General features: G+C 41.8%; 1 protein-coding gene across 3 annotated transcripts in view; it reads left to right on the top strand.

Annotated features, from left to right (window-relative positions):
- LOC110528926 (cGMP-dependent protein kinase 1) overlaps window positions 1–15,482 on the top strand; it is a 149,647-nt gene that overhangs the window by 106,621 nt on the left and 27,544 nt on the right. For all 3 annotated transcript variants that reach the window (XM_036984929.1, XM_021611105.2, XM_036984926.1), the window contains exons 5-7: window positions 1,793–1,856; window positions 5,181–5,258; window positions 5,986–6,080. In XM_036984929.1, the coding sequence (XP_036840824.1) occupies window positions 1,793–1,856; window positions 5,181–5,258; window positions 5,986–6,080 (237 nt within the window). The remainder of the gene's footprint in view (window positions 1–1,792; window positions 1,857–5,180; window positions 5,259–5,985; window positions 6,081–15,482) is intronic.

Below are 15,482 nucleotides of genomic sequence, written 5' to 3'. Positions count from 1 at the left end.
GTCATTGTCTCAACGCAGCCTTGAAATGCACGGACAGGGTCCAGGAGCCAAGATGTTCTAGTTTGTTAGCAAGGGGGTGTAATTCTGGTCCTGGAGTGACGGCTGCTTTTCATCCACGGTTTTTGCCAATTAGAATTGTAGTCAGTCAATTCAGGAAGTGATTTGAATTTTAAATTCAAAAATATATATATTTTTTAAATAATTAGCTTCTCCTTTTCAGTTTATGGAGAAATTGTTGAAAATAGGCGGTATTTCAGTGTGCTTCCTGAATTGACCCCAACCCCTATTTATCGTAGCCATTCAATTAGAGATTGCTAACACCTGGCTAACCCATTTTCCAGCAAATCAATTACCTGAATTGATCAATTAAGGGCCAAGGGGAATGAAAATCAGCGGGACTGTGGCACTCGAGTTCAGATGGTTCACAGTCTCATTTTAGAAGACTGGGGTCTAAGCCACGTGCATGCAAACCCTCACACACACACAAATACACTTGTAAACACCATCCTATTCCACTTTAACAGTTTTGAACCTAACAACATGATGATCAAATTTACCATTTTATTACAACCCAATTAAGTCGTTAGATGCATAACTTTCCATAACAGAGGCTTTTTGTTTGCCGGAATTGTTTCATGGCTCGGGGCCTAAAGTCACATATGTTTCCCATTGTAAGGAACTATCTGACAAGCCATTTTCTGGCCAGGGTCCATGGAGGAAAGTCAGCACGAGGAGTCAGTGCTGGGGCGAGATGGTTCAGATTACTTTAATAAAGCATGGAAAACGAGAGGGACTTGGAGATGGAGAAACAGAGAGATGATATAGAGAGATAAAAGCCTTTGTTCCAATGCCTGGGTGCTATTTTTCTCTCCCCTCTGATAAACATTGGCCAGTTTTCTTTAGTCCATGTCGATAACGAGCAGATGGGATTTAGGATTCAGAGGACTGCAAGGAAATGCGCAGAACAAACATCAAGCCTCTTCAACCTCAGAGTGTGTGTGTGTGTGTGTGTGTGTGTGTGTGTGTGTGTGTGTGTCTACGCATACAGAATACCACACATAGTAAATGTGTAGTGTATTTTTATAGGTTCATTTCTGGATTATACTTTCACCAACGTTAAGAAAACTGAGCGAGCATAATAACAGAAACTCTATTCAGGCTAACCTATTGACTGTGTAGCTGCCGATATTACATGACCTTATACTGAGTGTACAAAACATTAGCAACACCTTCCTAATATTGAGTTGCACCCACTTTTGCCCTCAGAACAGCCTCATATCATCAGGGCATGGATTCTACAAGGTGTCGAAAGTGTTCCACAGGGATGCTGGCCCTTGTTGACTCCAATTCTTCCCACAGTTTTATCAAGTTGGCTGGATATCCTTTGGGTGGTAGACCATTCTAGATACACACTGGAAACTGTTGAGCGTGAAAAACCCAGCACTGTTGCAATTCATGAGCCGGTGCGCCTAGCACCTACTACCATAGCCCATTCAAAGGCATTTACATATTTTGTCTTGCCCATTCACCCTCTGAATGGCACACATACTGTACACATTCTGTGTCTCAAGGCTTAAAAATCCTTATTTAATCTGTCTCCTACCATTCATCTACACTGATTGAATGGGTTTAACTGGTGACATCAGTATGGGATCATAGCTTTCACCTGGATGAACCTGGTCAGTCTATGTCATGTTTTGTATACTCAGTGTATATGTCTATTAGCATCAATGCCCTGTAGCATTGTGGATCCCTATTCTTCCTTGACTTCCTGACTCTTTTCTTCCTGCAGTGTTCCAACGTTCCATGAACTTCCGGAGGAGATACTAAGCAAGCTGGCTGATGTCCTTGAGGAGGTAGGTCCTCCTTTGAAAGCCATTTATGTACACAAATGTGTTCGCCAAGGATACACATTTCTATGGAAACAAAAGAGTTTGTTGGATGAATGGCGTGAATGGATAATGGAGGCCTACGGGTTGAGGATGTTCTTGCTATGCTGAAGGCAGAGAAGGTTTGAGAGTTCTGAGCAACTGGGTATGGTGTTGATGAACTTGTATGTGATGTGACAACACATACAATTGAAATATAATTTAAATTCTTGAAGGACTAATTTAAATTCTTGGAGGAATCTCACCAGTCAAAGATGGTCAGATCACCACTTTTGCCCAGAGGAATGTATATATTGTACCTGTTCTCTGGTTTACCTTTTTTGTTTCGGTTTCCTCTCTGAATTATTTCAGACTTCTGGTGGTTTTGTAAAAGGTTATATGTTTTCTTTGGACATTGCAATAGCAATGATTTTTTTAGCACCACACTTCTGAGCTCCATTTAAACTATTTGTTATCCTTTTTCCTTTGATAAGTTCTCCAGTTTCACTTTGGCTGCAAACTGCTTTTTACATTTAGTTTGTCCTGCAGGCTTTTAGAAGCCTGTAGCATTTGCATTTCTGTGTGTGTGTGTGTGTGTGTGTGTGTGTGTGTGTGTGTGTGTGTGTGTGTGTGTGTGTTCAGATAATGGCCAGGAAGTGGTCCCAATTTTGGCCATAAAGTGTTCACTTCACAAGGACAGAAAAATCTATCAATTATGCTAAGCTATGAAAAATCTATGCACTCTCTACAACTTAAGGTTTTTCCTATTCCGTTTTAGTTTCTTTCAACATAAATATTTACCTCTCTTTCAAGAGAATGTATACATGACACACAATCATTAAAGTTCATTTTAAAGCTATAATATTGTTTTAGCATGTTATTCAATGTGTGTATAACGCTTGCCATTTCGTAGAAAATGAGAACCTTTGTGACTGCAGTGGTAAAATGAAGCAATGCATTTAAAAAAGAACAGACCATCTGACTAATGCTTGGGACATACACTGACTGCCAAACACAAACCAAAATAACATGTTAACATTTTGTTTCTGAGAGCCCCTCTGTGTCATTCAATACTATGTTGTATTCACCAAAGTACTGTTTATTCTAATGTCAATCAGGTGCTGTCTTATTGATTTGTCTGAGATAGACTGAGACATACAGTGCATACGGAAAGTATTCAGACCTCTTCCCTTTTTCCACATCTTGTGGAAATACCCCATAATGACAAAGTGAAAACAGGTTTTTATAGATGTTTGCAAATGTATAAAATAAAAAAAGAGAAATACCTTATTTACTTAAGTATTCAGACCCTTTGCTATGAAACTTGAAATTGAGCTCAGGTGCATCCTTGAGATGTTTTTACAACTTGATTGGACATGATTTGTAAAGGCATACACCTGTCTATATCAGGTCTCACAGTAGACAGGGCATGTTAGAGCAAGAATCTAGCCATGAGGTCAAAGGAATTGTCCGTAGAGCTCCGAGACAGGATTTTGTCAATGCACAGATCTGGGGAAGGGTACTAAAAAATGTCTGCAGCATTGAAGGTCCCCAAGAACACTGTGACCTCCATCATTCTTGTATGGAAGAAGTTTGGCACCACCAAAAGTATTCCTAGGGCTGGCCGCCCGGACAAACTGAGCAATCAAGGGAGAAGGGCCTTGGTCAGGGAGGTGATGGTCACTCTGACAGAGTTCCAGTTCCTCTGTGGAGATGGGAGAACCTTCCAGAAGGACAATCATCTCTGCAGCACTCCACAAATCAGGTCTTTATGGTAGAGTGGCCAGACACTCCTCATTAAAAGGCACATGATAGCCCACTTGGTGTTGGCCAAAATGCAACTAAAGACTGACCTTGAGAAACAAGATTCTCTTGTCTGATGAAACCAAGATTGAACTCTTTGGCCTGAATGCCAAGCGTCCCGGAGAAAACCTGGCACCATCCCTACGGTGAAGCATGGTGGTGGCAGCATCATGCTGTGGGGATGTTTTTCAGCGGCAGGGACTGGTAGACTAGTCAGGATCGAGGGAAAGATGAATGGAGCAAAGCACTGAGAGATCCTTGATGAAAACCTGCTCCAGAGTGCTCAGGACCTCAGACTGGGCCGAAGGTTCACCTTCCAACAGGACAACAACCCTAAGCAAACAGCCAAGACAATGCAGGAGTGGGTTTGGGACAAGTCTCTGAATATCCTTGAATTGCCCAGCAAGAGCCCGGGACTTGAATCCGATCAAACATCTCTGGAGAGAGCTGAAAATAGCTGTGCAGTGACGCTCCCCATCCAACCTGAAAGAGCTTGAGAGGATCTGTGGAGAAGAATGGGAGAAACTCAACAAATACAGGGTATGCCAAGCTTGTAGTGTCATAAACAAGATGTCACGTGTGCTCCTTCTCCGGCTTCTATTTCACTAGGCTGCTCGTTATGGCGCACACCTGTCTCCATCGTTACGCACACTTGTGCATTGTCAGACTCATCAGGACTCCATCACTTCCTTGATTACCTGCCCTGTATATAAATGTGATATTTCAGTTTGGGATTTATTTATACATTTGCTAACATTTCTAAAAACCTGTTTTGGCTTTTCATTATGGGATAGTGTGTCTAGATGAATGAGGAAAAAAACGCACACATCTAAACCCTGTTGCTAACAGGTACGTGTATATTGGGGCAGATCGCTAGAACACCACCCAGGATTTGACTGCTATACTGAAAAACAAGAAGACAATGTAACCTCTATGTTTTGAGATTGGATGACCATAATATACAAAGGTCAGCATCTGTTTCCATGGGCAGTGTGTTTAGTTGGTCTGGTGTGGCACATTGGTCACAGTGTATTGATTGGCTGAGCCCTCTACAGGTTAAATGTCACAGCTTTGTCTTACAAAGGCCAGATACTCACTCTCACATACCACATTCAACCATCTTTGCCTGGATAAATGGCAGTGTGTTACACATAATCCTGTCTTTACAGGTTAACACACCTAACTCTGTGTATGAGATTCAAGGAGAGGCTTTCAAATCAAGAGAAAACACAGGAAATGAGAGTGTGAAGAATATGGAGCGTGCGTGTGCGTGCATGCACATACACGTGCGGCTGTGCCTATGTGCTCATATGTGTGTAAATATGTTTGTGCTTTCAAAGTATTGTTGCTTCAGGGCACTCTGCACCCCAACTAAGATACAATACTGAGGGAAAACCTTTTCACCAATGCAACGTGTTCAAGGTGTCTCACCCTGGGGTGAAGTGGGTATTAGACAGAGGTGCCTGGGTGACTCATCCTTCTCACTTATCTTCTCCTCTTTGGTTCCAGACACACTATGAGGATGGAGAGTACATCGTCAGACAGGGAGCCACAGGAGACACCTTCTTCATTGTCAGCAAGGGAATGGTGAGACCCTCATCATCATCAACATTATTGATATAGGGCTCTCAGCCAGACATGTTACCTTCTGTCCCAGCCAGGGAGCCAAATAAGGTCAACGATTTACCCCATTCAAATTATCAAGATGTACAGTATCCATCTGTCTCAACTAGTGGAACAAACTTCTCTCTCTCTCTCTCTCACACTCTCACTTTCTCTCGCTCTCTCTTTGTGTGTCTTATCCTGGGTCTTTCTTTCCCTTTTTGTCTTCCCAGATCATATTAAAAGTTGAATTATCACTATTTCCCTCAGATTTAGCTATGCATTTCTGGTGGATGTGATGTCATACTGCAATAGAACCTTCTAATGAATGAAGATAGAAGCCTTAATTAAGTCAAACGACCTTCTATATCTTCACTTTGGCCATTTCTGCTGGACCTCCATCGCTCAGTTGTCAGCTAGCTAATGACCTGGTTAGTGGTTCCTCACAGACCATAGCACCAAGATGTCCATCAAAGATGTACAAAGATTTAGCATGCACAGATATGTCCATCACCCCTGCTCTGCATTAACCTCACTTTGATGTTGAATAATGTAGTGATTAGTCAACCATACAGTTACAGAAATGTCCATTACAGAAGGGTTTTAGGTACTTACAGTGCAGCTCATGGTCCCATAGGTCCCTTCTCTCAGAATGTATAACTGCTCACTCCCCCCTTATGGATTTAAAGTGGCACCCCACCCCTTTGTCCAGGTGAATGTGACCAGGGAAGACAAGCCCAGCGGGGATCCTGTCTACCTCCGCAGCATGGGGAAAGGAGACTGGTTCGGAGAGAAGGCCCTGCATGGGTAAGACTGATAAGCCCTCTACTCACACTTCTGTCTCCCACTCTTTGCCCTGCCCCCACTCTTTCTATATCTCTTTCCCTCCTTGTCTTTCCTCCATTTCTCTTTCTTTTTCTCTCTACCTGCCCATCTCGCTCTCCCTCTCTCTCCCTTTCATTCTCTTTTCCTCTTCGTCTTTCTAGGCAGGTGCTCTGTGGCAATGGATCAATCAGAATTGTGACCAGAATATCTGTTATGTGCATACCCCCAATAAACCACATGCATCACATTGCCTGAGTGATCTCCCCCCTGACACATTGTGAATTACCTTGAGAACCTGGCAAGTGCTTGTATAAATCCAATGCATCATTATCATTGTCCGCAAATGTATTGGGTAAGACCGTACTTACAGTATATACTTCATTGTATTTATGTGTAGTTATGTACTCATGAACTTCACCTGTACAAAGGACTCCAATGTCGGACGTAGCCTTCTTTTCATTCCTTATTACCTTGTATTTCATAATGATTATTATGTTTTTTTGATCACATTATGCATTTTACCACAATTTCCACAAAATTCTCATTACCGCAACAGTACAAAAAAGGAATACACAAATCAATTTCTAATATATTTTTTAACATTGCTCCTCTAATGAAAGGCCTGAGTTAAACGTACACTGAAAAGACAAATATGTAAAATGAAATTATAAAACATATCAAATTAAACCAGACTTTTTCCATAATTTGAACTTTTTGGCTGTTTCAGTAATGAGAAGGCCAAGTGGGGTAAAAGGGGTGTTTGAGAATAAGAACCTCATTCTGAAGGCATATGTGACCGACCGGCTCAAGTCGGTCTTATTTGAAATTGTGTTTTTTATATTGGATAAAAGTAGAGACTCAAAATTGTATATCATACGCTACAGGAATAATGGGATATTAATTTTGCTTTGAAAGTTGATAAACTTGTAAACTCACTTTTTATAAAATGTACTTTTAATGTTTTGGTACTGGTACTGGAGAGCTCTTCTTTGTCTACACCCATTCAGCATCGTTCACACCCCCTTAAGCTTTAGCCCTACCCGTCTCTTTAAGGGTTGATCCGAGCATTCTGTACAAACAACAGCAGTCAAGCACCCAAGCTAACTTGCTAGCTACTTCCAGACATGAGAAACGAGAGAACAGCTCACTGAACATCACTTGCCCTAGCAGAGCTGGTTAGGCTGTTATGTTATGCAGAGCGTTGGTCAGAGTGCTGTCAGATTGACCGCTTGTATATTCAGAGCGTTTCACTCGCGGAGCGTTCAGAGCACACACTGGACGCTCTGGCCGATGAGTAAGGTTGATCCGAACATTTTAACCTCACAACGGCAGTCAAGCACCCACGCTAACTGGGTAACATTGGCTGGTTAGGCTGTTTTCATGTTATCCAGATCGTTGGTGACTGTTACTGTGCTTGTGGCAACAATTTAATTCTGTTTTTTTGCTGACGTTTACTGACACCGGCCATATTCAACGGGTGTTCAGCGTTCGTAAATTCATCAGTTATTCTGTGCTCTGGCACACTCAGACGAGAGTCTTTTGTTTAGACATGTAGCTAGCTAGGTAAACAATGAATCATAATGCCAACTCATGACTTTACTATCCTGAATGAATCTGCAGGTAGCTAACCAACCAGGTTCAATGTTAGTTAACTAACATTAGGCTATAACTAGTCAAGCAAATGGCTCTGAGATATGAATAATAAGATCATACACATAACGTTAGCTAGCTAACAGTACACTTTAACTTGAAATTAAACCACTTTCTGTCAAAATTAGAAATGTGTAACGTGGGAATATGTAACAAGCTAGGCTATCTTACCCATATATATCATGGATGGACGCGTCTCCTGTCGGATGCCATGGTTGCCCTTAGTTTGAAGATTTAATTTGGAGAGAGGTGTTTTCTCCTTCTCCTTAGCTAACATCCTCGAATTCCACTGATTTAAAAACTTGGTCCCCACGAAGTGGAGAGCATACACGTAACGTTAGCTAGTGAGCCAGTCAGCTAACGTTAGCTAGCTAACAATACATTTTACCTTGACATTAGGCGTATGCAGTTTTACTACGCAATACCTTTTTTTAAAGCCTGCATTAGAGAGGATTACCTAGACATACTGACCAGCTCAAATAGACAGAAGCATGCTATATGACAGACCAATCCAAACTCATCTCTCAGGCATGTCCAGCCCACTTATTATCTCAGCCAATCATGGCTAGCGGGAAGGTTGCTAACTTTTTCTGTCGCTAAACCAACTAGGCTCATAATTTAACAATTGTATTCGTATTTGCAGATGGCATACCAGTTTGTTATAAAGGCAAATGAAAGTTCATATGTTCGAGAAGGCATTTCTGACAAAAAACGCATTTAAAAACGTTTATGTTCAAACAGCTCTCCTGTGAAGTAGTGACACGCGACATACGCCTAGTTTCCTTAACTTAACCTCTACTACTCCTCTAGATGATGCATCATGGATGAATAAAACTTTGTAAAAAAAACTGATTGGAATTTTTACAGGAACTTGAAAATGGGTTACGTAATGAGATGTCCACAGACACTGTGAGTACATACAGTGCCTTGCGAAAGTATTCGCCCCCCTTGAACTTTGCGAACTTTTGCCACATTTCAGGCTTCAAACATAAAGATATAAAACTGTACTTTTTTGTGAAGAATCAACAACAAGTGGGACACAATCATGAAGTGGAACGACATTTATTGGATATTTAAAACTTTTTTAACAAATCAAAAACGGAAAAATTGGGCGTGCAAAAATATTCAGTCCCCTTAAGTTAATACTTTGTAGCGCCACCTTTTGCTGCGATTACAGCTGTAAGTCGCTTGGGGTATGTCTCTATCAGTTTTGCACATCGAGAGACTGACATTTTTTCCCATTCCTCCTTGCAAAACAGCTCGAGCTCAGTGAGGTTGGATGGAGAGCATTTGTGAACAGCAGTTTTCAGTTCTTTCCACATATTCTCGATTGGATTCAGGTCTGGACTTTGACTTGGCCATTCTAACACCTGGATATGTTTATTTTTGAACCATTCCATTGTAGATTTTGCTTTATGTTTTGGATCATTGTCTTGTTGGAAGACAAATCTCCATCCCAGTCTCAGGTCTTTTGCAGACTCCATCAGGTTCATCAGATTCTTCCAGAATGGTCCTGTATTTGGCTCCATCCATCTTCCCATCAATTTTAACCATCTTCCCTGTCCCTGCTGAAGAAAAGCAGGCCCAAATCATGATGCTGCCACCACCATGTTTGACAGTGGGGATGGTGTGTTCAGCTGTGTTGCTTTTACGCCAAACATAACGTTTTGCATTGTTGCCAAAAAGTTCAATTTTGGTTTCATCTGACCAGAGCACCTTCTTCCACATGTTTGGTGTGTCTCCCAGGTGGCTTGTGGCAAACTTTAAACAACACTTTTTATGGATATCTTTAAGAAATGGCTTTCTTCTTGCCACTCTTCCATAAAGGCCAGATTTGTGCAATATACGACTGATTGTTGTCCTATAGACAGAGTCTCCCACCTCAGCTGTAGATCTCTGCAGTTCATCCAGAGTGATCATGGGCCTCTTGGCTGCATCTCTGATCAGTCTTCTCCTTGTATGAGCTGAAAGTTTAGAGGGACGGCCAGGTCTTGGTAGATTTGCAGTGGTCTGATACTCCTTCCATTTCAATATTATCGCTTGCACAGTGCTCCTTGGGATGTTAAAGCTTGGGAAATCTTTTTGTATCCAAATCCGGCTTTAAACTTCTTCACAACAGTATCTCGGACCTGCCTGGTGTGTTCTTCATGATGCTCTCTGCGCTTTTAAATTTTTATTTTTTTTTACCCCTTTTTCTCCCCAATTTCGTGGTATCCAATTGTTGTAGTAGCTACTTTCTTGTCTCATTGCTACAACTCCCGTACGGGCTCAGGAGAGACGAAGATTGAATGTCATGCGTCCTCCGATACACAACCCAACCAGCCGTACTGCTTCTTAACACAGCGCACATCCAACCCGGAAGCCAGCTGCACCAATGTGTCGGAGGCTACACCGTGCACCTGGCAACCTTGGCTAGCGGGCACTGCGCCCGGCCCGCCACAGGAGTCGCTGGTGCGCAATGAGACAAGGAGATCCCTACCGACCAATCCCTCCCTAACCCGGACGACGCTAGGCCAATTGTGCATCGCCCCACGGACCTCCCGGTCGCGGCCGGTTACTACAGAGCCTGGGCGCGAACCCAGGGACTCTGATGGCACAGCTGGCGCTGCAGTACAGCGCCCTTAACCACTGCGCCACCCGAGAGGCCGCTCTCTGCGCTTTTAACGGAACTCTGAGACTATCACAGTGCAGGTGCATTTATACGGAGACTTGATTACACACAGGTGGATTGTATTTATCATCATTAGTCATTTAGGTCAACATTGGATCATTCAGAGATCCTCACTGAACTTCTGGAGAGAGTTTGCTGCACTGAAAGTAAAGGGGCTGAATAATTTTGCACGCCCAATTTTTCAGTTTTTGATTTGTTAAAAAAGTTTGAAATATCCAATAAATGTCGTTCCACTTCATGATTGTGTCCCACTTGTTGTTGATTCTTCACAAAAAAATACAATTTTATATCTTTATGTTTGAAGCCTGAAATGTGGCAAAAGGTCACAAAGTTCAAGGGGGCCGAATACTTTCGCAAGGCACTGTAAATATTATTAACTAGTATACAATTTTTTTATGGTTTATGGACAAACTACAACAACATATTTTGTGTTTTATTAAAATAAGTAAAATTGTATGACATGACCCGAGAACATAATCTGGACGCATTTCAGTAATGAGAATTTGGGGTGAAAATGTACAAAATTCAGACAAAAGTGTAAAATGTATTTAAAATAACACACTTAGAACTAGACATCTTAGTCCTCAGAATGGTAGTTCATTTTTGCAGATGGATCATGGTTTTGAAACTCAATTTGCTACAGACATGTTTAAAACGTGTTTCATGAGAATCTCCCAGTTAGTCTCCAGTGCGTTTCACCTTGGATGGGTTTGATAATAGCAAAAGAGGAACCAAACGTTCCATAGATCCACACACACGCACACACACACACACACACACACACACACACACACACACACACACACACACACACACACACACACACACACACACACACACACACACTGCCACGTGAGTAAAAAATATGGGATGTAGCTAGCACCATCTTGTGGTGACTGAATGAGGAACAATCCCCAATGAGCTCTATTTACCTGTGTGAAGCAAAACAGTTACAATGCATATTGATGTATTGATTAGAAGTAATGCAGACAACCAATTACTGTGGAAGCAATAATTCACTGAGAAATCTCTACCCGTTTGGAGTGAGAGATATATTTCAGTCTAGATCATCAGTTTGCTGTAATTCACTCTTAAGATACAGGGAAAACCTTCAAAATCACGTTTATTTTCCCTATCTCTTGTATTCTCCCTAAGGACATCTAAGAAAGCCATCTGTATGTATCCTCTGAAGGACGCAGTGCCCACTTATTATTGTAACCATTTACCAACAATTCTTTGTCTCGGGGCATCTTGAGAAAAGCGGTCCGCACAACGTTTGCTTTGATGGTCAAGCATGCCTCCCAAATTTAAATTCAATGAATGCTTTTGACCAGGGGGCTTCAAGCTAGGTTTTTAATCAGAGGTTAATGGTGTGTGTCGATGCTTATGAAACTCAATATGTGTGTGATGAAGGACACGCTACATCTCGAGACTCTGACTTTGATCTTTTGTTACAATATTTGCAAATCACATTCTGTTCTCTTACCAATGATACTGGAGTGTGTGTGTGTCTGCCTGCGCACGTGTTTTCATGCGTCTGCATGTTTACGTGCAACAGAAATTGTTCCACTCTCCTTTTAGGTTATAGTCTATCATGTACATAAATCTTGTCGGCAGTTCTTGGAACAGAGGTACCTCAAAACATAGTTGTTGTCCCCAATAGAGCAGCATAGTATCTGATGTCACATTCTTGTATGAACTCCCATTTGAGGTGTAGATCCATCAACAGTGCAGACGATGTGTGCTGTGCTTCGGGGGAGTGTGTGTGTTGTGCGTGTGCGTTCATGTGTGTGGGTTGATAGGACGGTCAGTAGAGGATGAGAGCTTATGTAAAGAGTGTGACATCGTTGACAGAAAAAGGAAACAATATGATTGGTGCTGGTCTCAGGTCCCACCTCAGCCTGTATTGTCATAACCCCTCCTTTGGGACACCAGATCACCATCCAATTACCAGTTTAATTCAAACGCTCGACTGGAAATGTACACCGCTGGCCGGGTCTCTGCCGTGCTGCTCTAAAGGACATTTCAGAGCTCTCTCTCTCTCTCCCTCTCTCTATCTTTCTCTCTCTCTGTGTTTACAAGCAATTGTGAAGGTGTGCGGTGATCAGAGTAAATCAATTGTTTGCAAAGGTTAACAGACAGCAGAAATAGTTTCCAACTACTATTGTCAATATCAACAATATGACAGCCAAAAACATTACCCCGTCAACCAAAGGAGAAGAGGAGAGCATGTGATGGAGACCCCCCTCTATTTCTTAAATGGGCAATCTGGAGTTTAAACAATAACAAAGCCACCCCCGCCACTGTTTCTGTTTCTGATTCAAGGACTGACCATCATCCATGATATAAAAGTATAGTTGTAACCATGTTTTGAGGCTATACAGTGTTTGTTTACATTTACTTAGTTTACAAACAGAGTAAAACAAGCTTATATTTTGGGTTCTGGTGGGGTACGGCAATTGCACTAAGCTCACAAGACATTTATATATTATATCCTTCAAGAATCATTGGGTATCACGTCATTAACTTAAGTCCAAAAATGGATGTAGCAACTGCAGATTGCCCCTTTAACAGTGAATCTATCTATCCCACACAACGGCTGTATTGGGTTGTTGGTGTCTTAATGAAAGGAAATCACCATGGTGTGTAAATAATACAAAAACTGTACACCTTTTAGGAGGCAAATTAGCGAAGCTAGCAGCTCAGTCTCTGTGTGTATGTGCCATTTAGAGGAAAGGGCTCTGCTCATTATCTGAGATAGAAAGCAAAATAGATTTTGTGTGAATCAAATCAAATTGTATTTACAATCTTATTGTGAAATGCTTACTTATAAGCCTTAACCAACAATGCAGTTCAAGAAATAGAGTTAATAAAATATTTATTAAATTAACTAAAGTTTTTAAAAAATGAATCATTCACAAGGTAACACAAGAAATGTACATAACAATAACGAGGCTAAATACAGGGGGTACCGGTACTGAGTCAATGTGCGGGAGTACAGGTTAATCAAGGTCATTTGTGAAATGACTATGCATAGATAATAAACCGCGAGTAGCAGCCGGGTGAGGGGGGGTGGGTGGTGTTCAGTTGTTCAGCAGTCATTTTTCTTGGGGGTAGAAGAGTGTTTTGGTCCTAGACTTGGCGCTCTGGTACCGCTTGCCATGCGGTAGCAGAGAGAACAGTCAATGACTTGGGCGACTGCAGTCATTGACAATTTTTTGGGGCCTTTCTCTGACACTGCCAAGTAAACTCAGCAAAAAAAGAAATGTCCTCTCACTGTCAACTGCGTTTATTTTCAGCAAACAATATTCAACAACTGAGACATAAGCTGAACAAGTTCCACAGACATGTGACTAACATAAATGGAATAAGGTGTCCCTGAACAAAGTAACAGTCAGTATCTGGTGTAGCCACCAGCTGCATTAAGTACTGCAGTGCATCTCCTCCTCATGGACTGCACCAGATTTGCCAGTTCTTGCTGTGAGATGTTACCCCACTCTTCCACCAAGGTACCTGCAAAGTTCCCAGACATTTCTGGGGGGAATGGCCCTAGTCCTCACCCTCCGATCGAACAGGTCCCAGATGTGCTCAATGGGATTGAGATCCGGGCTCTTCGCTGGCAATGGCAGAACGCTGACATTCCTGTCTTGTCGGAAATCATGCACAGAATGAGCAGTATGGCTGGTGGAATTGTTATGCTGGAGGGCCATGACAGGATGAGCCTGCAGGAATTGTACCACATGAGGGAGGAGGATGTCTTCCCTGTAACGCACAGTGTTGAGAAGACATGCAATGACAACAAGCTCAGTCCGATGATGCTATGACACACCGCCCCAGACCTTGACGGACCCTCCACCTCCAAATCGATCCCGTTCCAGAGTACAGGCCTCTGAGTAATTCTCATTCCTAAACGCAAATCTGACTATCACCCACGGTGAGACAATATTTATTTCCTGGGGTGGTAGGTAGATTGAATCCCCGAGCTGACAAGGTAAAAATCTGTCGTTCTGCCCCTGAACAAGGCAATTAATCCACGGTTCCTAGGCCATCATTGAAAATAAGAATTTGTTCTTAAAACCTCTTGAGGATAGGGGAGACGCTAGCGTCTCAACCGGCCAATTTCCAGGGGAAATGCAGATTCAAATAAAATGCTATAAAATTCAAATTTTCATTAAATCACACATGTAAGATACTCAATTAAAGCTACACTCGTTGTGAATCCAGCCAACATGTCAGAAAGCATATGAAGCTATTATCTGATAGCCTGCAGCCATCCTCACCAGCAGTAAACAAAGGGGCTAGCGTAGCAGGCGCTACACAAAACGCTGAAATAAAATTGAAAATATGCATTATCTTTGACGAGCTTCTTTTGTTGGCACTCCAATATGTTCCATAAACATTACAATTGGTCCTTTTGTACGATAAATTCCATCCATATATATCAAAAATGTCCATTTATAAAGCGCGTTTGATCCATAAAAAAACAGCTTAGAAAAACGCAACGTCACTACAAAATATTTCAAAAGTTGCCTATAAACTTTGCCAAAATATTTCAAACGACTTTTGGAATACAGCGTTAGGTATTTTTAAACGTTAATAATCGATCAAATTGTAGACGGGGCAATCTGTATTCAATACATGAATGAAAAGAAAAAAGCTCTGCTCTTCATGTCTTGTGCAACTCACAAAATTGTCCCCTGTTCCGAGTTGGCCTACTTCCTGTTAAGACAAAGAAATAACATCAGCCATATTCCAAACACTGGCGACATCGTGTGGAAGCGGTAGGAACTGAAAGTAGGTTCTTAATACATTTCCAATGGCAAAGACAATATAGGGAAGAAAAAAAAATTCTAAACAGTTAGTCCTCTGGGTTTTGCCTGCTACATAAGTTCTGTTATACTCACAGACATGATAATAATAATATGCATATCTTATATTCTTGGCATGAGTAGCACTCACTTCCGTCATCATGAAGTGCTTTGAGAGACTAGTCAAGGACCATATCACCTCCACCCTACCTGACACCCTAGACCCACTCCAATTTGCTTACCGCCCAAATAGGT

The sequence above is a fragment of the Oncorhynchus mykiss genome, chromosome 1 (genome assembly GCF_013265735.2).
Source record: "Oncorhynchus mykiss isolate Arlee chromosome 1, USDA_OmykA_1.1, whole genome shotgun sequence".
Lineage (NCBI taxonomy): Eukaryota > Metazoa > Chordata > Actinopteri > Salmoniformes > Salmonidae > Oncorhynchus > Oncorhynchus mykiss.
Note: the sequence above shows the minus strand (reverse complement) of the source record. Positions and strands in the feature narration are given on the sequence as shown.